This window comes from Capricornis sumatraensis, chromosome 3, assembly GCF_032405125.1.
Source record: "Capricornis sumatraensis isolate serow.1 chromosome 3, serow.2, whole genome shotgun sequence".
In the NCBI taxonomy this organism is placed as follows: domain Eukaryota; kingdom Metazoa; phylum Chordata; class Mammalia; order Artiodactyla; family Bovidae; genus Capricornis; species Capricornis sumatraensis.
Genome location: NC_091071.1, coordinates 108,294,912 through 108,321,540, shown reverse-complemented (window position 1 = coordinate 108,321,540; position 26,629 = coordinate 108,294,912). Strand labels below are relative to the sequence as shown.

Here is a 26,629-nt window from a genome sequence, read left to right as displayed (position 1 = left end):
AAGGTAAGAGTTTATTGTTGATAAGCAAATCTGAGGAACAAGGCCCTGAGGGTCCAAATGAATTCATGGATTCCTTTCAGGATATTTACATTGACATGTAATTAGGCAGAATGTGTGTGAGGGAAGAAATGGAAGGGATGGAGGGAAGAAATGGAAGGGATGAAGGGAAGAGTGGGCAAAATAAAAGGAAAAGGCAGCAAAAACACTTGTAAGAGAAGATGGAAGTGATTTTGGCTGCGCTGACCTGAAGGTCTAGAAGGAGATGAGAGAGCTTGTCCTCTTCAAGAGGTGATCAACTCAGATCCCCAAGCTTGACATGATTATCTCACAAGCTTTGATAGTTCATTATTTCAGCTTCCACACATACAGTTGTTTTATTGCTCCAAGAATAACCCAGGCCTATCTGAAATGTAGCAGTCATACCCAGGTCTATGACCTCTTGATTCAAAGAACTTGCTGGCTGACATTTTATTTGAGTTCTAATACAGGTTGGCAAGTCAACATTGTTTTCTTTGTGTGGGGAGAAGGTAGCCTTTTAAAACTAACTGGGAAGTCATTGGTATCATTCCAGTTACTAAATTGGAGTGGCCAGGCGTCCATGGCTTTATCTTTTTGCTTGCAACTTTTGCAGATTTGATCAAAGTCATAAGGACTTCTACTGAAGAATTACGAGCTATTTTTGGTTTGCAACCCAGTACCAAATTGGTAAAAATGAACCAGTCTTTAAACAGAAAAGTTTTATATTACCTGGACATGAGATAAATATTTAACTCCAAAAGCTTATTTGCAAGTTAAACTATGACCCCAAGATAGTGGAACACATGTCTGTCTTTCTGTCTCAATCATCTCTGGGTCCTAAAAACACATAAACTAAGTGGAAGAACCACATTTTCAAAGGTCATATGCTATATGACCTGATTGGTCACAGGATTTAGAAGAGCAAACACTGTAAACATTCATGAGTTTTGAGTTGACTACCTGGATATGTAAAATTATTCCATCTGAAATCTACTGAGTCTATATCAACTTACAGAAAAACATGGCATTTTGTGAAAAGGACCCATTGCTTTTAGCAACATGGATGCCTATTTCTGCATTCATTCATTCAATAGATATTATATCTTCCCTGTGCTGAGGATAATAACTTGATGCCTCACACTCACTTGACTGACAAAGTTCTCAAGTTCAGAACTGGTACCAAATGGGAGTTATCAGTCAGAGGCCAACCTCTGTTTCCTGGGGCTTCGCTGGCTTTGGGTCCTTATCCTAGACCTTCAGATCCATTTTGAAGTATTTCTTCATCACAATATCATTCATTCATTCAAATGGCATCTAATGGACTGGGTGCTCTTTCATTCTCAAAGGATATAAAGGCAAAAGCAGTCTCTATCTTAACAGTCTTGGTCCAGATCCTTCTGCAGGCTTGTCTGTGAGACTTTGAGCTAGTGGAGTTTGTTTTCTTATTTACCCCACTGCAATTTTATTTATACTTTCTTCAAATGCTTCCATCTCTTCATTTCTCCCCTCCTTTTCCTCTTTTAAGCAAGGGTTTCTTCAAAAAGGAGGAGGAGGAGGAGGAAGAAGAGGAGGAGAGGGATATGGATGTTTTGGCAAAGTAATGCCAATCATAACTTATTTATTTATCTTTCAAACAGATTGAAAAAATTCTATTCACTGTTAATTCAACTATAAATTTGAAATGCCTTAACCATCAGTCTTTTAAATAATATTCAGTCACACAGACTATCAACTCCAAAGTCTCCAAATCAGTGAGGCTTGACCATTTACTCAACCCCTCTGAAGTCCACAAAAGTATGACTTGTGACAAGACTTTTCCTTATAATTTATAACTTAAGTATGCTTATCAGGTCAAAGACACTGCTCCACTGACATGTGTTTTTCTGAAGTATAACTTTGGAAAGCAGAAGAGGGATAACTCTAGTGGGGAATATGCAAACCAGACATAGGAATAACGTCTCTCAAATATAATACCAATTGGCCACATCCCATTGAAGCAACACTGTTCTGGGCAAAATAGAATCCTTAAATTCACTGTAAATCTCACAAGATTGCTTTGGACAAAGTGAGAAATTAAAGCATTAAGATGGATTGTAAACTGACTTTTTTTTAAAAAAAGCTATCTTGCGACTTCCCTGGTGGTCCAGTGGCTAAAAGACTCAGCACTGCCAATGCAGGGGCCCAGGTTCAATCCCTGGCCAGGGAACTAGATCCCACATGCCATAACTAAGAGTTTGCATGCCACAACTAGAAAAGATCCCACATGCCTCAACTGAAGACCACACATGCAGGATCAAAGATCCAAGATGCCCTGTGCCACAGCTAAGATGCAGCACAGCCAAATAGATAATGATGACATAATACATATTTTTAAAATTAATAAAAATAAACAAATAAGGTTATCTTTATTCATTTGAAAGGAATCTAAGCAAATAACTTTCGGATAGTACAAATTATCTCCCATTGAATTTTCCTCAGAACCTTACAAGTGAGTTTCTTATGATGGTGATATATATGTGACATATATTTCTTTCCCTTTATTTTCTCTGTTCGCTCCTTGCAATTCCATCATTAGGCATTCCTCCCTTTATCACCCAGAGGGAAGGCCTGCTATGCCTTCTCAGTGACCAAAACTCCATCTCCAGAGCTGTACCGGGAACACTGTGGTAGCTAGAATCTGTTTTTCCCCATCTTTGGCATTCCTCACGATATGTTAGACACTTAATATCACAGAATCATTGAGGTCCAAGAAACCTGACAGGTCACTGGGCCCCATCCTCTGATCATGAAGACAAAAAGGTAAAGCTAAAACTCAAAACAAAAAGAAAAATTGTCTACAGTGACTCAGCTCATTAGAGACAAAGCTGGGTCCAGAAGTGTGGCACCTGCAGGCATTTGGCAACACACTTTGAAACGGAGCAGGACCCTGTGGGGTTCCTGGGCATGGAAGCCTTTCTGTGTTCCTCACTTCTTTCATTTTCCTTTGTTCCAAAGGGCAGGTTCAAATATTTGCTGATCAGGGAAGAGAGAGGATACAGAGACAAAGGAGAAGCAGCCAAAAAACAATAGTGCTCTTAGGACAAAAGCCTGGTTCCAACTCAAGGGAAGTACATAACAATGTCTGAGCTCTTTACAGAACTAAGACCCCTAACAAATGGAAGATGTTAATTATCTGATGAAGCATTCTTCATTCTAGATAGAGGGTCACAGTTTGATAACCTCGAGAACCACAGAAGCTTGTCAGGAGACCACATGAGGCTGGATTAAAGCAGTGCAGGCCCTGCACACACCCTGATACTTATCAGCAACCCCACCCTTGAACCATTGCTATAAAACTTCTCACCAATCCTCCTCCCCTGCCCCCCACCCAGGCTGAGATACACAGCTTTTGAGGGCACAAACCCCTGTGTCCCCCTGTGCCTGGCAAAGCAATAAAGCTTTGTTTTTCTACTTTACCCAAAACTCTCATCCGAGATTCAACTCAGCACTGATGCACAGAGGCCAAGTTTTGGCATCAACCTCCCAAGACTTTACTGAGTCCTCTGTGGGCTAGGCCAGGAAAGGACTACAAGTGCCTTTTCATATAGAAGTTAGCCAGACTCAAAACCCAATAGTTACAATGAATCTACCTGCCTACCCATAAACATAGAAGTTAGTTCTTAACCCTTGTGAATTGATCTAATGAACTTAATAAATGAGATATAAAACTCATATCCTTAGAATGTTGCACCCATAAAGAAGTATTAGAACTTAGAGCCCACAGATGTGTTTTTAACTTTACTAAAAAAAAAAAAAATGCATTTATAGACTGTGAAGAGAGAGCTCAAGCTCTTTAATTATATACTCAGAATTAAAGTTGTGTTTATTCATTTAGTTAGTCTATTATTTAGGTGTGTATACAAAGACTGTATACATAAAAATCTTAATTCTGATGTTCAGATCTAACTGGTTACTATTAACATTGGCTAAGTTATTAACTTTCCTAAAGGATCAATTTGTATGTTGTCATGCATGATAGTGAATCTTAGTCAAGTGTGAACCTTTACTCCATTCAATTTTTCATGAATTCTCTCAGATAGTTTTAAGAAATATCACAATGTGGCACCTTATCAATTTCTAGTCCTCTTGGGACTGTCTGAACCATGGGACAAGGATATGAATCACAGAGCTCAAACAGGAAGGAGTATTAACTTCCAACACTTGACACACAGCCCTTGCTTCATGAGCGCATGGAGGTTCCCTAGATTTCTGAGTTCCCATCCCCTCATGTACTTGTGGTAACTACAATACCTACTACTTTGGTGTCTGGCTCTGGCCTTGGGTTTCCCCAGCATCTCAGAACTCCATGCATGGTTCTGTCTGGTCTCTCTGCACATTTTCTTTATCTGGCTGATGTGTGTCTTCTCCCAAATGTACTAACTTTATCTCATTTTGGAGATGGGCAAAAAAGTATAATGCTTGAGCTGTGTCATTTCAGGGGTCTTTGCGTCCCTTCATGCATGCAGACATTATGAACCAGGGTCCTTACCTACCCTGGGATATCACATAAATGCTGGCTCATATCTGAGAAGTGAGGGAGCAGAGAAGAAACTGGATCCGATTATTGGATATCTGTTGTGTCTGTGGGTATGTATGTGTGTCATTGTTGCATCTGTGTGTGTGTGTGTGTGTGTGTGTGTGTGTGTGTGTGTGATGCGATCATTGTTCTAGTCTCTCATTTTCCTTCAGCCCAAAAGTCACTAGCTTCTCTCTAGAGAGTTATTCCAGCCTCGGGACTGACTCAGTTCTCTGCCTTCTTTCCCCGTTCTGTCACCCATCCACTTCCACTTTCAACATTCATAAAGGACCAATGCAGAGAAAGACAACACTTTTTGAATGCAGCTCTTCACAGCACATGTTACAAGCTTCTGTGACTCCCATCTGTGCAGCTTCCCAAGAGGGCCCTCATCACAGCTCTGAAGGATGCATGGCAGAAATCCGGAAAGAAAGAAATAGTAAATTTTTAAGACAGCTACATTTTTAAAAGATTTTAATAGGAGGAGAGTGCCTTGCACAGAAGGTACTCAATGAACATGTGGTAAACGGAAGAGTAAATGGTAAGCCTACAAATGTGTCTGGGAAAAGTTGAAGCTCTTTCAGGAGGTGGGGCTTTGGATGGAGGTGGCCCCTTTTCCTTGCCCCAGTAAGGGCAGGTATCCACCATGATCTTTCTTAGATCACATCAAGTTGTGTGAACTGCTTCCTGGGCATCTGAGAGTGGCCAGATGCACCTAGCACTCTCAGGGGCACGTTGTCATTTTTTTATTTAATTAAGAAATAAGGGGAAAGAATCCAAAATGGAATATATATGTGTGTATATACATATATGTGTGTGTGTTAGTTGCTCAGTTGTGTTTGACTCTTTGCAACTCCATGGACTATAGCCTGCCAGGCTCTTCTGTTCATGGACTTCTCCAACCAAGAGAATTTCAGTTTATTCATTTAGTTAGTTGATTTATTATTTAGGTGTGTATACAAAGGCTGTAGACATAGAAATCTTCATTTGGAATGGGTAGCCATTTCCTCGTCCAGGAGAACTTCTCAACTCAGTACTGCGTTAGTTTTAGTACAGTGATTCACTGATAATAAGTGTGTGTGTGTGTATAACTGAATCAGTGTGCTATACACCTGAAACACAAATTGTAAATCAATTATACTTCAATTAAAATTTTAAAAATAAAAGAATGTGTGTGGCTTACTCTCTGTACTCAATAGAATAGAGCTTTATGTAGTGGCTGTAGTGCCACTGCAATGACACTTTGTTTTTATTTCATTAGTGCAACCGTTATCCTTCATTGTCTTTTGCTCAGCCATTCATGGACCATTTTGGAAGGTGGCCCTCCACCAGGTAGTGGGGGATCTCACTGTACACAGTCAAAACCCTTATTCCTTATCCTAATTCCATATTGTTACTGTTCTCATTTGTTATTGGGGTATAATTTTTAACTCTCTCAATTTTTTTTCCCTCTCAAGTCACTTGATTCTAATATAAGTCCTGAAGAAAACAGAGGCTCAGAAAAGGTTAAAGGGTACACAGCCAGGCAGCAGCAGAGCTAGGTCTTACTTTGTGACACTGAGAGTTACATGTCATTTCTACCAGCCTGTGCTCTTTTCCTTTCTAAAGGAGCCCCGCAGCAACATGCTTATCAACAGGAACAGTCGATCCTCTCTGGGCAAAAGGACTTTAAATACCAAATGTGTGACTTACAAAGCTGTGCTTTCACTAATAACCATTATAAATACTTTTCCAATTTCCCACTGGGAAGATGGTAACCACATAGGGAAAAGGATTAACTATCTTTCTGGTCCTATTCTACTAAGACTCATCCTGGTTAATTCCTCACTTAATACCAGGGTTTTTTGTTGTTTTTGTTGTTGTTTTTGCTGTGTCTTCCAGATAATCTCCAATTATCAAATAAATATAAAAGAAATATAGATTTGATCATTAACTGTTTCAAATATTTAGTTCAGGGTATAGAAAAACCAAGCAACTGACTTTTGGTTGAGCTTGGTTCTGGTTCTGAAACAAATGCCACCTCTTACTAACTTGGGTGATCTGTCTGGGGCAAGTGATTAAACCTTTCTGAGCCTCAGTTTCCACATCTCTAAACTGGAAAGCATGATACCTGCTTCACAGACTGTTGAGAAAATTTAATGGAATATAAGCTCCATTAGAGAAGGCCAGTATTTGGCTTGTTTAACCACAGAATTCATTAAAGAATCAAGCACAATAAATATTTGTTAAAGGACTGATTAAAATATGTAACCTGGGTCAGTACAGTATCCCCAATGAGTCATAATCTAATTCTAAGCTAATGTCTTCCATTTCGATGTTTTCTTTCATTTATTCAGCTCCATGGGCTCCATGGGATCTGTACAAATAAATGTTTAACGGATATAACTGGCAAGGAGGGAAGAACTTTTATATTAAAAAGTTCTTTAAAAAACGTTTTATAGAAAAAACTACCAGGAAAGTCTTCCAGAGACATGCAAGAGGATTGTGAAGATGTCTGAATTGCTTGGATTAACTGTAGATTGCCACCCACTCTTCATGACAGAGAGCACAGCCCATGAGCCCCACCAGAGCTGTCAAGAGTGAAGAAAGGAGGGGCATCCATGATGGTCCAGTGGTTAAGACTCTGCACTTCCAACAAAGGGGATGCAGTTTCAATCCCTGGTTGAGGAACTAGGATCCCACGTGCTGCGTGGTAATACCAAAAAATTTTAAAAACAAACAAACTAAAAGAAAAGAAGAATGAAAGAAAATGACTCTGCCCAGGAAGAGCAGAGTCCTGGTGGTGATCCTCCTCTTATTGTCCTGAGTGAAAATTACCTCCAAGCTCCTGAGAAATCTGTATGCAGGTCAAGAAGTAACAGTTAGAACTGAACATGGGACAACATACGGGGTCCAAATTGGGAAAGGGCACGTCAAGGCTGTATATTGTCACCCTACTTATTTAACTTATATACAGAGTACATCATAAGAAATGCTGGGCTGAATGAAGCACAAGCTGAAATCAAGATTGCCGGGAGAAACATCAATAACCTCAGATATGCAGATAACAACCTTATGGCAGAAAGTGAAGAGGAGCGAAAAAGCCTCTTGATGAAAGTGAAAGAGGAAAGCAAAAAAGTTGGCTTAAAACTCAACATTCAGAAAGCGAAGAGCATGGCATCTGGTCCCATCACTTCATGGAAAATAGATGGGGAAACAATGGAAACAGTGACAGACTTTATTTTTGGGGGGGGCTCTAAAATCAATGCAGATGGTGTTTGTAGCCATGAAATTAAAAGACATTTGCTTCCCGGAAGGAAAGCTATGACCAATCTAGACAGCATATTAAAAAGCAGAGACATTACTATGCAGCAAAGGTCTGTCTAGTCAAAGTTATGGTTTTTCCAGTAGTCATGTGTGGATGTGAGAGTTGGACTATAAAGAAAGCTGAGTGTCAAAGAATTGAAGCTTTTGAACTGTGGTGTTGAAGAAGACTCTTGAGAGTCCCTTGGACAGCAAGGAGATCCAACTAGTCCATCCTAAAGGAAATCAGTCCTGAATATTCATTGGAAGGACTGATGTTGAAGCTGAAACTCCAATACTTAGGCCACCTGATGCAAAGAACTGACTCACTAGAAAAGACCCTGATGCTGGGAAAGATTGAAGGCAGAAGGAGGAGTGGATGTCAGAGGATAAGATGGTTGGATGGTATCAGCAACTCAATGGACATGAGTTTGAGTAAGCTCTGGGAGTTGGTGGTGGACAGGGAAGACTGGCATGCTGCATTCCATTGGGTCACAAAGAGTTGGACACGACTGAGCAACTGAACTGAACTGACAGTCACAGGCTCTTAGCCCCTTAAGGGCTTCTGGGGACAGAGCTCTGACCCCAAATACCACGTATGATCTGTTTTCCACCACAGGAAAATGTTTTTTAAAAAAGTCTGATTTTGGGTGTTTAGTTCCATGGGAAATTACCACCACAAATTGCATTTTGGAAAATCAATTCAATTTAAAATGCATTAAAGTCTATTTTAAGAAACCTTCTGGGGAGTCCTTTGTTATATGAGGAATCTCTGTGGAAAGAGGAAAAAACACCCCCCCAATATTTTGTGTAAACCTCAGTTCAATTCAGTTGCTCAGTCGTGTCCAACTCTTTGCGATCCCATGAATCACAGCACGCCAGGCCTCCCTGTCTATCACCAACTCCCAGAGTTCACTCAAACTCATGTCCATCGAGTCCGTGATGTCATACAGCCATCTCATCCTCTGTTGTCCCCTTCTCCTCCTGCCCACAATCCCTCCCAACATCAGGGTCTTTTCCAATGAGTCAACTCTTCACATGAAGTGGCCAAAGTATTGGAGTTTCAGCTTTAGCATCAGTCCTTCCAAAGAACACCCAGGGCTGATCTCCTGCAGAATGGAATGGTTGGATCTCCTTGCAGTCCAAGGGACTCTCAAGAGTCTTCTCTAACACCACAGTTCAAAAGCACCAATTCTTCGGCGCTCAGCTTTCTTCGCAGTCCAACTCTCACATCCATACGTGACCACAGGAAAAACCATAGTCTTGACTAGATGGACCTTTGTTGGCAAAGTAATGCCTCTGTTTTTTAATATGCCATCTAGGTTGGTCATAACTTTTCTTCCAAAGAGTAAGCGTCTTTTAATTTCATGGCTGCAGTCACCATCTGCAGTGATTTTGGAGCCCCCCAAAATAAAGTCTGACACTGTTTCCACTGTTTCCCCATCTATTTCCCATGAAGTGATGGAACCAGATGCCATGATCTTCGTTTTCTGAATGTTGAGCTTTAAGCCAGCTTTTTCACTCTCCTCTTTCACTTTCATCAAGAGGCTTTTTAGTTCCTCTTCACTTTCTGCCATAAGGGTGGTGTCATCTGCATATCTGAGGTTATTGATATTTCTCCCAGCAGTCTTGATTCCAGCTTGTGCTTCTTCCAGCCCAGCATTCTCATGATGTGCTCTGCATATAAGTTAAATAAGCAGGGTGACAACATACAGCCTTGACGTACTCCTTTTCCTATTTGGAACCAGTCTGTTGTTCCATGTCCAGTTCTAACTGTTGCTTCCTGACCTGCATATAGGTTTCTCAAGAGGCAGGTCAGGTGGTCTGGTATTCCCATCTCTTTCAGAATTTTCCACAGTTTACTGTGATCTACACAGTAGAGTCATATAAATAGAACTTTCTTAAACCAAGGTGTGAGCACAGCCTCACTTGCAAAGTGGTGAAGTTCCTGGAATTTCACAGCAGCTTGTTTCATCCTTTCACCTGCTCAGAATCCTGGTAGGACCTCTCATCACAAAACCGAGGAAGGTTTCTAAACATGAAGGAGGCTACACTGATATCAGATGTAAAGGCCTTCAAACCAACAGGAAAACTACTTTGAGAAGAACCACTGTCAAATGGTTATTGAAGCTACAGCTGAGAACCCTCCAGAAGATGATGTCTTGTAAGTAGACCACCCCATCACCATGGGAAAGGGAAGCCAGAAAGCCCTCAGTCAAACCCAGAGAAGCAAGCTCCTCTCAACTCTAAAATGCATTCAAGATACACATGGACAGTGCAGGCATTACAAACAGCATGAGCTTTTTGATAAGACTGCCCTTGGAGTTTATTAGTTGAGTGATCTTGGAGCACTCAACTCATTTAATTTCTGAGCCTCAGTTTCTTCATCTGTACAATGGGGATATTATAGTCCCTCCCTGTAGAGTTGTTATGAAAATTAAATAAATTGAACATAAATAAAATATGTAAGTTCAGCACTCAGGATACTGCAAATGCTCTGTAATGTTAACTGCTATTATTATCAATGCCACTTATTCAGATGGGAATTAAAAATCATAAAGAATATTTTAAGGTCATCTGATTTTTCCATAACACCATCATCATCATTTCACCCAATGTGATGACACATTGAGGGGCGTATGTAACTGGTCCCCCTCTTTCCATCTCAGAATTCACATCCTATATGTTGGAGTTACTCCATCCTGAACCAATAGCTGGATCTTGTCCTCTTTTCCTCCAACAGAACACACCAGTTTTGTGCTTCTTTTTCTCAAAATCCTTTCTCAGCCAAATGACAATTGGACATTTCAGGTGACATAATATGAGTCACTTGAGCACTTACAAATGAATTTTAATTCTAAAATTACAGTACCACTCAGCAGTCACATTTAAGGTAGCAAAGTACCCAAGCAAAGGATTAGGCCCTAATTAGAAGCAGGTTGTAAATATTATATGAGGACCCTGGTGTTTCTGCTCGGTTTAAGTTACACTGACTTCCAATCATGCGCTTTATCTCTTGGCAGGCATACATAGGTGCCCAATAAATGTTACCTTTGGTGATAATAAAACAAAAAGCGTAACTTTCAAAAGTGAAATATCCAAAAGACCATTGTCTGCATTCTTGGCAGTGGCCAGGGAGCCTGTTTTCCCAAGTCAGCAGCCTCTGAGGAGGCTGGCCAGGGGCCAATTCCCAGGGCTGGTGCATTCCTGGGGCCTGGCAAGAGGCCACTGGGCCCCTGTTTCCTTTCTCATTCTCTTTATGTAGTGGAAAATCTTTCCCACTCCAACCCCTCCAAGTCTTCCCCCAATCACCCCGCCCCATCGCAGTAAAGAGAGGGAGTCACATGGGAAATGGTCCCCAGCCCCTTCCCCAAATCTCATCTCCCACTGCTCTGAGCTGGCACAGCTCAAAGCAAGCGAAGGCATTAGGCAGACAAAGGAGAGCTCTGGTGCCCAGTCCTCCTGCCTGATTTTATCAGGGGCACAGGGCCTGGAGCCCAAGACCCAGCGGGCCCCTGTGCACAGGGGGTCATTGTACAGTTGCTTGGAAAACTATGGGCACTTCTGGAAGCCTTTCGAATACAATTGCCTGTTATAAATAGACATTGGCTGGGCTTCAAGGGTGACAGCAGTAGGCTAAAAGTTCCAGAAAAAATATAACGCTCCATATAAGAAGGTCTGGAGTCAGCTCACTAATAGGCGAAGACCAACTGAGCCACTGGACGAAGAAGAAAGGAACCCAAGGTTTGGTCAGGCACAACCTGGAGTTAACACCTGGCTGAACATTTCTAGCCAGTATTAATAACATCACAGAGATGCCATTCAGCTTTTAAACATCATATAGGAATATATGCAAACCACACATTAAGAAAACATCTTTTCTGAATGCCCCCTTCCATCTGCAGACAAAGAAGACTGCCATCTGGAGGCCCCACGGCGGCCAGCTCCACAGATTTTCAGCACAGAGGAACCCACTCTCCAAGCACCGGGCTGTGTGCTCTGCTTGAATCCTTTCTGTTCATTCTCTCAACATCCCTTCGAGGAGGAGATTAGCACCTCTTCCTATAGATGAGAGCATGGAGTCTCAGAGGAGGTAAAGAGCATGGCCAACCTCACACAGGTAGGCAGAACTGGGCAGGCTGAGGTTCAAATCCAGTTCAGGCTGATTCTCCAGCCAGCCCATGCTCTTTCCACTACTTGATGTGACACTGGTTTCTGTTGTAGCCTTTGAAAGGAGTATTCTGTCCACAGGAGGCCCTGAGTGTGTATTTCTTCCTAAAGCTGCCACTGCTATGTGTATTTTTGATCCACTGAAGTTTAGCAGGTAGGAGCTGCAGCAGGGCCATGATAGCAAGATGTTTCATTTACAAAGCATCCTACAGCCTCCAGAACAGCCTCTTGTTCTTTTTTGTTCAATGCCAATGGTGACTTTATTATGCACATAAATTATGTGGAGTCACAGACTGCCTGTCTTCATCACTAATTTTTTTTAATTAGAGTACAGTTGATTTAAAGATTATGTTAGTTTCAAGTATACAGCAGACTGATTCAGTTTTATACATATATGTATATAATACATATAAATAGATATTATTTTTCAACTTCTTTTCCATTACAGGTTATTATAAGATACTGAGTATAGTTCCCTGTTCTACACAATAGGTCCTCCGCTGTTTATCTCTTTTATATATAGAAGATAGACGTGTGTATATGTTAATCCCAAACTCCTAATTTATTCCTCCTTCTGTCTCATTCCCCTTTGGCTAGGCTGTTTTCTAAGTCTGTGAGTCAATTTCTGTTTTGTAAATAAGTTCATTAGTATCACTTTTTTTAGATTCCACTTACAAGTGAGATCACACGATACCCATCTTTCCCTGTATGACTTCACTTAGTAAAATAACTTCTTGTTCTTTATTTAATTTTGCCTTCATAGCATCTCCACTACTGAGAACACAGAGATTCAGAGAGTTCCAAAGGCTTGCTGAAGCCCACACATCTACTAAAGGGTGCGCTTCAAGTTTAAATCTACAGACTTCGAGTTCTAATACAGTGATTAATCCACTAGATCACACTCTTTGAACCCCAGCCACTGCACAACACATACACAGCCCTGCACTGGGCATCTTTATGAGGACCCTGGAAGAGAAGGCCATGCCTCTGGTCACGTGGAACTTATCTTCTGAAGATGTGACATCATATTGCTCAAGTCAAATTAAGTTGGCAAATCTAACAGGCAAGAACCCATTTCTAGTATATAAATAATAAACTAGTCAGACTTAGGATAGTATTATCTTCTCATCCCAGAAATGTCAGAAGAGAGAGACTGAGGCAGGGCATATATTTATATGGGATACATGCACTGAGCACACCCTGTATGCCCCTACACACCCACTCTCCATCCTTCTCTGCACTGCCCCCGTCCCCAGATGCTCTGAGGGCCCCTTTCTCTTTGGCTTTCAATTGGGTTTGACAAATGGGAGGTGCCAGCAGGAGCCTGGAGAGTGGGAGGGGACCCCAGTGAGAGTCTTCATGCCCTGATCACCTCCCTGCTGGTGGTCTGCATCCTTCCATCTAAGATGACATCTCCCACCAAGCGGCTCCCTGCCTACAGCCACATGGTTTTCGGGTTACCTCCTCCCCCCGCCCAGACCTTTCAGGCCTAGGTCACAGTGGCACCCCACTCTTTCCAACCTTGGACGCTGCACTACGGTCATGTAAGTTTCCCTGAATTCCATCACCTCTTGGTAAAGAGGTTCTTTACTAAACCCTCCTCTGGGTCAGTGTGCCATCTGTTTCCTTTGAGAACCTCAATGGATGCAATAAATAAGAAAACCAGATTGTTGATGAACCATCTTTGTAGACAAAACTATGGACCCTTATTTAGGTCCTCCTAAGAGGATGGCAACAAAGGTCCGTCTAGTCAAGGCTATGGTTTTCCCTGTGGTCATGTATGGCTGTGAGAGTTGGACTGTGAAGAAGGGTGAGCGCCGAAGAATTGGTGCTTTTGAACTGTGGTGTGGAGAAGACTCTTGAGAGTCCCTTGGACTGCAAGGAGATCCAACCAGTCCATTCTGAAGGAGATCAACCCTGGGATTTCTTTGGAGGGACTGACGCTGAAGCTGAAACTCCAGTACTTTGGCCACCTCATGTGAAGAGTTGACTTATTGGAAAAGACTCTGATGCTGGGAGGGATTGGGGCAGGAGAAGAAGGGGACGACAGAGGATGAGATGGCTGGATGGCATCACTGACTCGATGGACGTCAGTTTGAGTGAACTCCGGGAGTTGGTGATGGACAGGGAGGCCTGGCGTGCTGTGATTCATGGGGTCGCAAAGAGTCAGACACAACGGAGCGACTGAACTGAACTGAACTGAAGAGGATGGCAAATGCTAACTATGTGACATTTGACTCTCTCATAGCCTCACTTCCTCCTTACTGCACCTCGTGAAACATGAATGAAGTAAGGTATTCTGCAGACCTCCAAATTTGGCCCAGGAGATCACCAAATAGCTCCCCCCACCACCATCTAGCTAGGATTCCAACCAGGGAGGAAGGAATGATAGACAGTACCAGCTATGTCCCAGTCATATCTAGTGGGTGCCTTCAAGAATGTCAGCTCAGGTTGTACCCACTGACACCAGCTCCTGCCAGCCTTCAAGGTCTCACTGTTCTGGAGGTGGCAGGCCTCTGACCACAGCTCCACCTCACAAAAAGGCTAACAGCCCCTGAGCCTGCTTCTCTGCTGGCCCTGACAGATGGATCCCAGAATTCACTAGACCAAATGATTTTATTTCCCTCAACACATGCATGAGAGCAGTCAATGGATTAATTGTATTAGGAAACCTACCAAGCTCAAGACAACTGCTTCAAACTAAGAACCAAAAAGGTGCTGAAAGACAGAAGGCAAGCAAACCTCAGAGGCATCTTTGGAAATGGACAATTATGATCCATTAAGCCTAGTTAAGGGACTGAAATTTATGAGGAGGAAACATCTGGAGCTGCCTGGAATGCAAAGGAACCAGAAGGAACCACTGTTTGGGCTTGTAGAGAGCAGCCCAGACAAATGGGATTCTGTCTTAGGCAAAAACTGCAAAATTAGTACATGAAAGGGACACGAGTCGAGGCAGTGCATCTGGTGTTAAGTGAAGCGTTTTAATATGATGGCTCCTGGATTTGCTTTTGAAATATTAATTGAAATTGGGATGAATATGAGGGCTGTCACATGAATAGAAAACTGGCAAGAGGATCATAAATACTGGCTAGGCTGAGCCAAGTCAACAGAACACGGCAAGGCAACAGAAAGTAATAAAAATGCTGTTGAATTCATAGCTATGAACCCTGTGGATATTTAATAAATATTAATTGATAATAATGAACTAGAGTACAGGGTGGTAAATTACTGTGAGACAGTTAGGCTGTTGAAATGCAGCTAACATATACACAGTGGGTATGCACTGCTAAATGAATGAGAAGAAAGGAAAATAAAAGTGATTTATCTGTGAGGTGCATTTTGCCTGGCACCAGGATGTACGGGTAAGAGAATATTAATAAAAGGGTGGGGAGGGGTAGCTAGAGGGGACAGGAGGAAAGTTAAGATGATAATTCAGGATCACAATAGAGCTTTCTTAGGGTCTCAGCAATTCCACAAGTATAAACCAGGCACCTCGGAGTCCTGGTCTGTTCTTTTAAGACACTGTGGCTTTCTCAATCAATTTCTGCTTCCAGGAACTCAGAGACACCATAGATTAATGTGCACCAATTTTCTAGAGGGGGAATGAAAGCTTTCCTTCTTGAGAAGCCCCCCTCCCTGATCAATATAGCCAGAGAGCAACCTCTCCTTTCTAAATCCCAGCCTGCTTGCTGGCACCATTGCATACCTGCTGGTATTACTATGATTCCTATACATTTGATTAGATTTCTTAAGCTTTGTAAAGCAGAAATCATGCCATGCATTTATTAGCACTTACTTTACAGTGCTTCAGATCTGTTAGATGCTCAGTGTCTGTGCTGATTCATTAGAAACTCTAGAAAGAAAAGCAACCACCTATCAGAGAGGACACCCCAGCTACCTTTTGGGTTTGAGGACCTGCCTTTAAGGCGATCGATGAAAGCTCTATCTCTTGTTAGGGACAAAGTACTAGAGAGAGTCCGCTGCAGGAATGATCTTAGGCTGCCAGAGAATGATGCAGAAAACTCAGTTGCCATGGAAACTTGTGTGATCTGATGATTCCCACTGTTGAAAGATGGAGAGACACCAGGAGAATGACAAGCAGATCTCTGAGTCTTAAGACAACACAGAACACGCCAAGCAAACGTCTCTGCCCATTTGTACTAATTTCTTGTGTAGAGGTAGTTTCATTTCATCATCTACTCATAACACAGTGTTTGCAAAGAGCTTTCAAAACGTTCCCAGTTCCTGGTTTGATCTGGTGATCTGTGAGACGCTGCGTATGCACAGCAGGCAGACAGCACTCACGGCAGCAGCTGAGCTCAGGTGAGGGAAGCAGGTGCTGTTGAGACCTGCTCTGTGACCTGGGGAAGGGAAGCCATCTGTGTGCAGGTGCTACAGGCTGGACTTTCTAGGCTAACAGCAGGTAGCGCCACCTAGCCATTCTTGAGTCAGATGCCCTTGAGAATCTGATTATACTTGTGGACTCACCCCTCAGAAAAATGCACTTAAGCATATACACATAAAATCTAATGTATTTCAGAAAATTTAAACCTCTGGAATCTTGTCATAAATGTGCCCTATCAAGCACCTTGGGACTCAGGGTCCAGATATGGTAAAATTTCTGATGTATAATAATAAAAACTTTAGCCACACATTAGACTCATCCCTGGGCAAAACAGAAAAAGCAGAATATCATGGACCTTCCCACTCAGCACTCAGTGTTTTCCAAGTAGTTGCATCTCCCCCCATACCCAGTGTTTCCAGCTGGTTGGTACATGCCATAAACAGCTACTCACTGGTACATTCATTCACTCATTCATTTCATGGAAAGTTTTCTATGCATCAGACTGTAGGGATACAAATATGAGTATGAAAAGGCTCATGTCCTCAAAGGGCATTCAGTTCAGTCAGGGCTGACTGCGCTCCCCTGGGGACATTCAGCCATGTCTGGAGGCCATTTTGGTCATCGCAACTAAGGAAGAGTGCTATTGACATCCAGTAGGTAGAAGCCAGGGATGCTGCTTTACATTCTACAATGCACAGGACAGCCCTCACAACAAAGAAATACAGGGTCCAAAATGTCAGTAGTGCCTCAGTTGAGGTTCTTCAGTGGACAAGCTTGTGCTCAAGCGGTACATGTGGAGATAAAGATCAGAAGTGACTCTTACAGCACCTTAGGAAATGACATTTTAATAAGAACTCTTATTTATTTACATCTGCCTGATTTTCAATAATGAGATGAAGAAAAGAAGAGAGAGACGAGTCATTTAAGGGGAGCCATCATCATAATAAAGGTAGACCCTCCTATGGGTGACATCGGAGGAAGGGGCACCAATTGCAAGGAGTGGGGAAACACATGACATATTTCGGGAATCTCCTCATGGGAAATGATGCTGGCACCATATACATCTCCATCAGGCAGTGGCCCAGTCAAAAGGTGGTCCAGCCATTTGGTAGGCATCGCTCAGGTCATACTCCCTGCTTCTTACTGGGGGACACCTGTATTTTTGATGAACCCCATCATTCACTACTTTCTCCCAACTCTACTCCTATCTAGTAAATAATTTCACCTTGTACATGTACATACCACAATCATTCTCATATGGCTAAAAACATTAACTTACAGATAAGTTATATATTATAAATATGTATTTATCATACATATATATTGTACGTGTATTACAAAGTTTAATCTTTGTAGAAGTTGGTTCTGAGACCTGGTTCATATGAAAAAACACAAGACCAGATTAGGTCTAGACCAAGTTTCAACACATGCAGTTTTTTATTTTTTATAACCCTCCACCTCCAACCTCTGCCCTTGACAATTCTTTTGTCAAAATCAGGACCAGCCCTCTGTCATCAGGAGGCAAAGATACGGCAGAGGAGGCAAAGCACATGTAAACCTCTAGCCCTGCTGAGTCTGGGGCTCTTTATGGTTGGGAAGCAATCACGTGAGGAGCTCCCAGTCACTGGCAGAAAATTTTCTGCTTCCAAGCTGCACAGCAGAGAGTAGTCTAGAGGTAGCCAGATCTGAGTTGAAATCCCAGCTCATCACTCAGTCTAATTCCCTTTGCAGTCCTCTAGCCTTGAGGAAGTTGATGAGCTCATTAAGCCTCAGATTTCTCATTTGTAAAATAGGAATCATTAGAGTTCCTACTTTACAGGGCTTCATGAGTATTAAATGACAGTTTCAGTTTCCACCTAAAGTACTGAGCAGAGTGCCTGGCACATAGTAAGCCTCAACAAATTGCCTCTATTATTACTAAGGGAAGAAAGCCCTCCTGGTTGAGATTCAATGCATGACTCAATGTCTGCTAAGGTGGCTTCTGTATTAGACTCAACCAGCTCCGCTGCTGACACTCTAAGCCCCTTGGCTTGGGCATGGTCTACACATGGTCCTCTGTTATTACTCTCCCTTCAGACTCTGTCCCCAGCAGTAGCATTGCTCAGTTCTTGAACCTCCCTTCCACCACTGTTCTCATCTCTTTCTGTTTGTCCAGAGCCCCTTTACAACCCTTAGCAACCAGGTGTTGTGGGCTGTGCCCACTTGGCCAAACCTCTCCGGTCTTCCCCACCCACCAGCCACACCCCTGAATCTGCCCTGAATCTATCCATAATCCCCATGAATCTATCCATAATCCCCATGATCTATCCATAATCCCCATGATCTATCCATAGTCCCCAACGATCTGTGCTGAATCTGCCCTGAATCTATCCATAGTCCCCATGGATCTGTGTTGCTAGAGAGCAGCTGGACAGGGTATTTCTCCAGTCCTTTCTTGACCTGCCATGATGGTCAAGATGCTGGGCTAAGCTAGTAGGCAGATTCACTAGGTAAATATCCATATAAGGATCTGACACTTCTCAAACTCTACAATTTCCCACTTTTAAGGGGAGCAGTCAGATTCAGCAAGCCACTTCAGAAAGGTGAATAACCTAGATAAAAGCTGGTCGATTCTCCATTGTTGCTTTTTCTTTAAAAAAAGACTGGCTGAATCCTCAGACATCAAACCATACCCTCCAACTCTGGGCTCCAATGCATGGTCTGTTCTTAGGACATCTAACAGATGGCTAAGAGAATAGCCCCATTAAAGGGAAAAATGTGGTTGGGAAATAAGAAGCTCCCTCACATTCCTTGACCCTCCTTCACTTGATGCTCACTTGGGAAATCTCAAACAATCTTGACACCAGAGAACAAAGGTCAAGCTTCCCAGGGGACAGCTTGGCCTTTGCCCAGTGGTCACAGCACTGAGTAAACCATACTTTACATTTGCTTCCAATAGTAGAACTGGTCAAGGGTAGTTAGGATTTGAGTAGCTAGAAACCTCCTGCAAACTGGTAGTTTCTGCACAGCATCCCTCCAGTGAGGGGTGGTCCAACTATAATACCAAAAGAGTAGAGAAGGTTAAAGAAATGCCTGCAGCATTCCAAGGTGCAGATTTTTTCCTGAGTATTCACAATCTAATGGCTACTTTGAGCCACACTAACCATGACCTTACTTCATGTTTAGAAAAAGTCTCAGTGAGTTGGGATCCTTCTAAAATCTTTCCCTTTGCTCAGCTTCTGGCCACTTGAAGATCTTCATTTTTATGTTAATAGCCTCAGCCTATCCCTTTGCCTGCCTTGGTGTATTGTGTATCCTAAGGGGAAACACAAGTCACTACTCAGAAAGGCAGCACTCAGGACAAATCCAACCTGGACTCTCAAGTTTCCCATTTCTGTAATGTGTGCATATACCCTGTAGAATCCAGCCTGCTGCCTGTCTTTGTAAATAAAGTGTTATTGGCACACAAGTCCCACCCACTGACTCGTGTCTTGTCTGTGTCTGCTCTCAGGCTACAACGACAGAGTTGAATCGTCATGACTCCTCCTTGGGCCTGCAAAGACTCAACTGGTCACTCACTGGCTGTTTAGAGTTTGCTGAGCCCTACTTTGAATAGCTTCCAGTCACTAAACATGGGGATATAACTGAAGATAAAACAGCAGAAAGGTTTAATTCTGTGTGGTAGTCAGAGCTCTGTGTGTGTGTGTGTATGTGTGTGTGTATGAATAAAGAGATTTATTATGAGAGATTATACTTGTGATTATGGAGGCTGAGAAGTCCCATCACTGTCTGGGAGATGGAGGCCCAGGAAAGCTGGTGCTATAGTTGATTCTAAACCCCAAGGCCTGGGAATCAGGGAGCCAATGATACAGGTCTCAGTCTGAGTACAAAGGCCTAACAACCAGGAACACCCTTGTCTGAGGACAGAAGAAGATGAATTCACCTACCGTCTGCCTTTTTGTTCTATATAGGGACTCAACAGATCAGACAATATCCACCCCCATTGATTAAAGCAGTCTTCTGTGTTCAGCCTACCAATGCAAATCCTAATCTCTGATGGAAACACCAGCAAGACACACCCAGAAATAATGTTTTGCCAGCTATCTTGGCATCCCTTAGCCCAGTTGAAGTGAATATAAAATTAACCATTACAATTTGATATAAGGAAGAAGTTTTCCTGGGAAAAAAATAATTCAGCAATGAAGTGAGTTGTCACCAAGGGGCATAGCACAATATCCGTGGGTAGCCTCTTTCTCTTCTATCCCAGTCTTCACTTCCTAAATTCTCTCCATTGCTTCAAAGAACAGCTATAACTGCAACTTCTGTGTGATGTCTCCTTATATCCTCCCAGAAGGATCTCAACTCCTATCACTGTCAATGTCACACCTGATTTACCTTCTCTGTGTTATGTCATTTTTCCTCTTTAATAGGTTAGCTTCTACAGATAAACTATAAACACTTTGAGAAGGAGTATTACCTTGTATCAGGCAGGGGCACCCTGCAGGAAAAAGATAGCATACCCAAACCACCTAATTGAGGAAATTTTGGTAAAAGAAATTATTCACTGAAGTGTGGGCAGATCAAAAAACAAATCAATGTGAGATGGACTGGCGACATCCAGGAATCATCACTACCATAATGTTTGTAGGAACCTGAGGAGAGAGCAAGTGCCAGAACACAGAGAGCTGTGATTATAACCACAGCTACAGTTGTGGGATAGGATTGCCCAACAAAAGCCGTGGACTTGGGAAGAGTAGCCCAGTCACTGTGGTCCACAGCCAGGCAGGGAGACAGCAGGAAAACAATTACCTTGACCTCTGTCTCCTCCCAACCAATGACGTCCTGCTAGGTCATCCCATTGGCCAAACTGAACGAGCTGCCAGAAGGCCAGGAATTCTTTTGACAAGGTCCATGCGGTACATCCTGCAGGGAAGGACAGCCACGTAGAGCAGGATGGAGTGCAACTGGAGTGGGGGTGGGGTGGGGGAATGGCAACTATCCAGCACATCCCATGGCTACTAAAGCATCTTAAATATAAGGCAGGTTTTCAGTGGTGCTTGTTGATCCACAAAGTTAATATAGCCTGTGGAAGGTCTAATTACTCTAATGATTTGGATGCAAACCATCAAAGAGGTTGAAGGATGAACTGAAGGTCAAGCATAGGGCCTTTCCTGCTGCCATGAATCTATCAAAACTGTGCTGAGGTTAGGTGTAAGGATCTAGTACGTTTTGTCTTCCTTTTGGTGAGGGAGAAAGGATTGGGGTACCAACTGCAATTCATCATTCATAAGAGAAACCGTTACACCTATCTGTACTTAAAAGCAAAAAGCATTCTTTCCAAAATTGAAAGAGAATCTTTGCTCTTGAAATGTGAGCTGGTAAAAATGATAATTAACTCCCTGACTTGCTCATCAGTTAAATGCTATCACAGCTATAAGTGTCAAATAGCTAAACACATAGCCTGGGGATGATTCTTACAAATAAAGCACATTATGAAATGCTGACTTTTTCTGATCAGAAAACATCCTGGGGTGTGGGCTGAAGAGCTCTGGGTCAAGAAGAGGCCCCAATTCCTGGGGTGATTTTTATTGTTATCATAGAGAAGACTGTGCTTGCCATGGATATGTAGCTACTTGGCACACTCACTACTGGGGGGAGGCAAATGTGCAATCACTTGTCTTTCTCTCAGGGTCTTTACCTCTGACATTGAAACATATGTTTCATTTCAGTTTCACTTCCCTGCCATGTTTGTCTTTAAAAGGATGATTTACCAAGTAAAAAATCATCAACATCAAAGAATACTCAACCCTTACTAGAGTGAGCATGTGTGCAGACACACACACACACGCCCTCCCCGTGTCACATCCTGAAAGAAAACTGTGACCAAGGACCACAAACTCATATTCCCGCATTTGGAGCTTTTCTTCAGTATCTCAACTGTGAGGTTTTTTATTCTGTGGTTCTTCAAGCATAAAATTTTAAAAACTGTTGCGGGGGGGGGGGGGCAATAATTTCTACTCAACATTTCACGATTTGATTATGAAAAATAAAAAGTGTAATGAAGTTAATAGCCCCTTATCCTTGCAGTACATTCTAAGGAATTTTTTGCCTGCAAAAATCTGTAAGTGGAAATTACCTCTGGGCCCTCTAATTCTCAAAAATACGGCTCATAATGATTACTGCAGTGGAATGTCAAGACTTAAGAGTTCAGTATGTTTCTCTTTCCTCTGCTCAGTTTTCCAAAAGGATCTTCTCTTACTGGGTTATTATTAGAGAAAGAAAAACAAAGAAGTGAATCTTCAGGTTGGAAACTTCACTTCTACTCTTGGCTGTACCCTAGTTGTGTAGCCTCAGGGAACGCATTTAACCCTGCTGATTATTAACTATAAGCTTGGCCAAAAAGTTTGTTTGGGTTTTTCCATAACATTTACTGAAAAAAATATGAATGAATTTTTTTGACCAACCCAATACTTTTTCTGTAAAGTGGGGGGACTAGATAACCCATTCTCAAATTGCATTCCACAATTTAAAAATAGAATAGAATAGAGTGGGATAGAATGACACAAAGTAAACGTGCCTTGGGAATGAAGTGTGTGTGATATAATACCAGGTGTTTCTTAATTTTTTTTTCCTTGTATTTCCCAGAAACCTTGGTCTAGAATCATCCTTGTGTGCTTCTTGCCTAGTTATTTGTGTGGTTTTGGCATGGAGCCCAAGAAGGGACAAAGTCTTGGGTTCAAGTCCCTTACAGGCCAGTCAGCTTTAATCTCCCTCATCTGTTTTAATCTCCCTCATCTGTTTCTCTTGGCGTCACAATAAAATTCACTTAAGGGCCTTTCAATGGGTCTCACACCCTAAAAACCAACCTGACAAGAATCACCTTGCTGTCATTGTTCCACCAGTGGCATCCTATGTGAGGAAAGAACATAACAGTGAAATAGAAGACAAAAATCAGTCATATGGCCTGTATTGTACAATGATTAATGGTATTCAAGCATTCCTATACATGGAGCCACAGAGTCATAGGAGAGCACACCCACACACTCTTTCAGGATTTTCCCAACATTCTCATGCAAATGTCACACTCAATCTGCCTCCAGGAAACAAGGAAGATATTTCATTAGTGCAAAAACCCTTCCAATCATCATTTAGGGAGATTTAACAGGTTGATGATTTTCAAGTGTGTTGCTTGGTACCACATTCTTTTCACAGTGCTCTCTGACACTGTAAGTAAAGAAACAGATCCACAGCCCTCACAAGACTCAGGCTAGAGCCACATGCCAAAGGGAATGCAAGCTCAGCTTGGGGATTTCAGCCCACACAGGTAATATGAAGGGCTTTGATTTATGCTCACAGTCAAGTCTGGCCTAAGGAAAATTTAAATGTGGGCAAAACTTCATTGAAACACCTTCTCTGATTTTCAGATTCCTCATACCCTTGTGATAATCCATGTCCCCTTTCCTCCTTGCCCCAACCCAGTCCTGCACAGCAGGACTCCATGCTCTGCATGTGTTTCTTTACCAATAACTTCAACAAAATTCTACTCATCTGGCTGACACCTGAGAATGATCCAAGACCTTTTATTAGTGAGTGCTACTGTGAATGATTAAAAGACAATAGCTTACACTGTTTGGGAGAAACATCTTAGGAACTTGTTTGGACATCAGCGAATTTTCGAAGATAGCTGCTCTCATCTAGGGATCCCAGACCTCAGCTGCAACATTTCCAGCCTCCAGCCACTCCTGCTCGCTTCAGAAAGGCCACCACAGTCTAAAGGGCTCTGGTCAATCTATCCTGTTACTGTTTGTCCTGAATTCAAGGGTTCTTGTATACGGACAGACTCTCACAGTTTGTCTCAAGTCTGAAGTCAAGGGGAGATTCTATCAGCGACCAAGGACCTTTGTTCAGTCCTGAATGGTGGCTTTTTCCTTCAGTTCCAGGGCTTGTCCTTATATTGTGCTCCAAAGCATATAGTTATACCATCCCTTAGAATGTCTAGTTTGTTAATATGAATACATTGTACCCTTAAAGCTGTTAGTCCATTTTACCTTCATTTCAAAAATCTGAAAATAAGGCTAGCATATTCCTGAACTCTTGGTGAAATTTAAATGTGAATAAAATAGTATGATACCCCCCTCCAATCAAAAAAAGACAACAGCTTAGCTTAGCTTCTTTGGGCCCTAAGGCAGAATTATGAGCTTTAGGGAGTAATCAGCAAGGACGATGCTTCCGGGTTAAGAGAAACTTTCTTTTACTACTCATATTATATATACAATGTGAGTGCCTGGCTAGGCATAAGACAGACCCTACTGGCAGATTGATATGTAAGAAGTGTTTCCTTTGGCAAAGAGAAAAAGGGGAAGCTGAGAAATTATCTTTTTATTCTAAGTTTCCCTAGAAGTTGCAAAAGGTATAGACAGAAACACACACACACACACACATACTATTTTCACCACACTCTACCTAGAGACAGAAAAACCTCAGAGATGAGAAGGTACATCCATTGGGAGAAGAACTTAAAATCCTATAAGAGTTCTTGTCTCTGAAGGTATGTTGCTCAGTACCTACCTCAGTCAGAGAGACAGAGAAGTTGATGTTAATAACCGAAGAACTAGACACAAAAGTTTAATGCAATCCTTTTCTCAATTTCCAGAAACTCACATCTATGAACAGTTTATGATGTGAAACCTTAGCAGTCAGATATTGGAAAAGGGCAATTGATAAATCACTTCAACAAATCTTTTATTGGAATACTCTGACCCAAATTCCAGGCCAGGAACCGGGAAGACACAAAATGAATAAACCACGTTCCTCAACAACATGCCAAAGAAGGAACTAAGCTACATTTTCATGTGAGTAAATGGCCAAAAGAGAAAGGAGTGACTTGCTCCATTTGGTTTCTTATTCTGTTCAGATGCCTACTTGAGTAAGTGACCAAAACATCTTAGTTCAGACTGTGAAAGAAGCGCCAACGTTCAGAAATCACTGATATAGTCTATTTCTTTGAACTAACCAGATTCTCATACATGAAACCCAACCAATTTAAGAATGATGATTATCAGCGTTCAAACTTTATAAAGTTTATGGACCAATGAACTAATTTCTATACCTAAGATCTCAGAGATTTTCTCTTCTCTTCAGTATTAGAAACCCTACTGAATTCTTGTTCAACTTATCCCCAAAGTTAAGATAAGTGGGTGATAGAACAACTATAAATAGGCTTGGCATTTGGCATTAGCTGTACAGTAGTGTTTTTGTATGGGTTAAAGTCTACTTCAGCTGGAATTAATGTAATTACATGTAATGCTGACAGATTATGACATTTGCCTATTAGGACACTATACAAACATTCCAATAACTTACTGGCTTTTGACTTTGTAAAAAAATAAGTGAAACAAAAATCCCAGGGGATATTGCTAACAGGGTAACTGGAATAGAGGCTTTTGAAAGCATGGGGTTCAAGAAATCACAAAGAATAATGCATTTCAAGCCAAAATATATAGAGTGTAATGAATATTTAGTACTTACCACGAGACTGCTATCTAAAGACAGCCTTTTCCCAAAGTCCCTTTTCTCAAGCTGTCTCTTTCCCTCCATGGGTGAAGTGATTTATTTTCCTTTGTGATTTATAAGAATTCCCCTTCTGTTGCCAGGGTCACTGCAAAAAGTGAACATGTGTTTTACTATCTGAGTGAATAGTGTTTAGACCCTTGTTTTTCACTTTCTAACCAAGGGCAAGTGTTGAATCCAAAAATACCCAGGCCCATATCATAAGTTTAGAACTGGACTCAGAAGCTCTCTCCAGCAGCCAAGGTCAGAGTAGTCTTCACGGAGGCCCCTGTGTTTTCACAGGTTTTGCTAACCGAGTTGGGGAATGGGTTTGCAGGTTGAATCAGCAGACTGTGGTGGAGAAAAGCAAACAGTTTCATGCCACACTTGTTTCATACCCATCCTCTCTCTCTTTGCCAGCATCAACCTGTTGCCAAGTACATAGCTGCTGTCTGCAAATTCCAGGAGAGCAAACGAACAAAGCCACACTCCATATCCTAGAGTTGTGGAGTCCAAAACCCAATGAGGGGAAACTGAAGCCTGAACATTACTGTCAATATTTAATTTAAAAATACTTAATTTAAACCTGTTTGAGGAACATTATAAGATACATTCACTTTGGGATGGGTTGAATCAGAATGAATGGTGATGACATCGTTATCGTTACTGAGTGATTTGAACGCCCACTGAATTACATCAAATCAGATAGAGTCAACCCCTGCACTCCACTG

The 26,629-nt window shown here is 42.0% G+C and overlaps 1 protein-coding gene and 1 non-coding gene across 2 annotated transcripts in view; one reads left to right on the top strand and one right to left on the bottom strand.

Moving 5' to 3' along the window:
• Nucleotides 1-25,946, bottom strand: part of NCKAP5 (NCK associated protein 5) — an 890,670-nt gene extending 864,724 nt beyond the window's left edge. Inside the window, exon 1 of the mRNA XM_068969056.1 lies at nt 25,878-25,946. Within this exon, the coding sequence (XP_068825157.1) occupies nt 25,878-25,946 (69 nt within the window). The remainder of the gene's footprint in view (nt 1-25,877) is intronic.
• Nucleotides 2,151-2,224, top strand: TRNAG-GCC (transfer RNA glycine (anticodon GCC)). Its single transcript has one exon. It is a non-coding gene; the product is annotated as a tRNA-Gly (tRNA).
• Nucleotides 25,947-26,629: the final 683 nt, after the last annotated feature.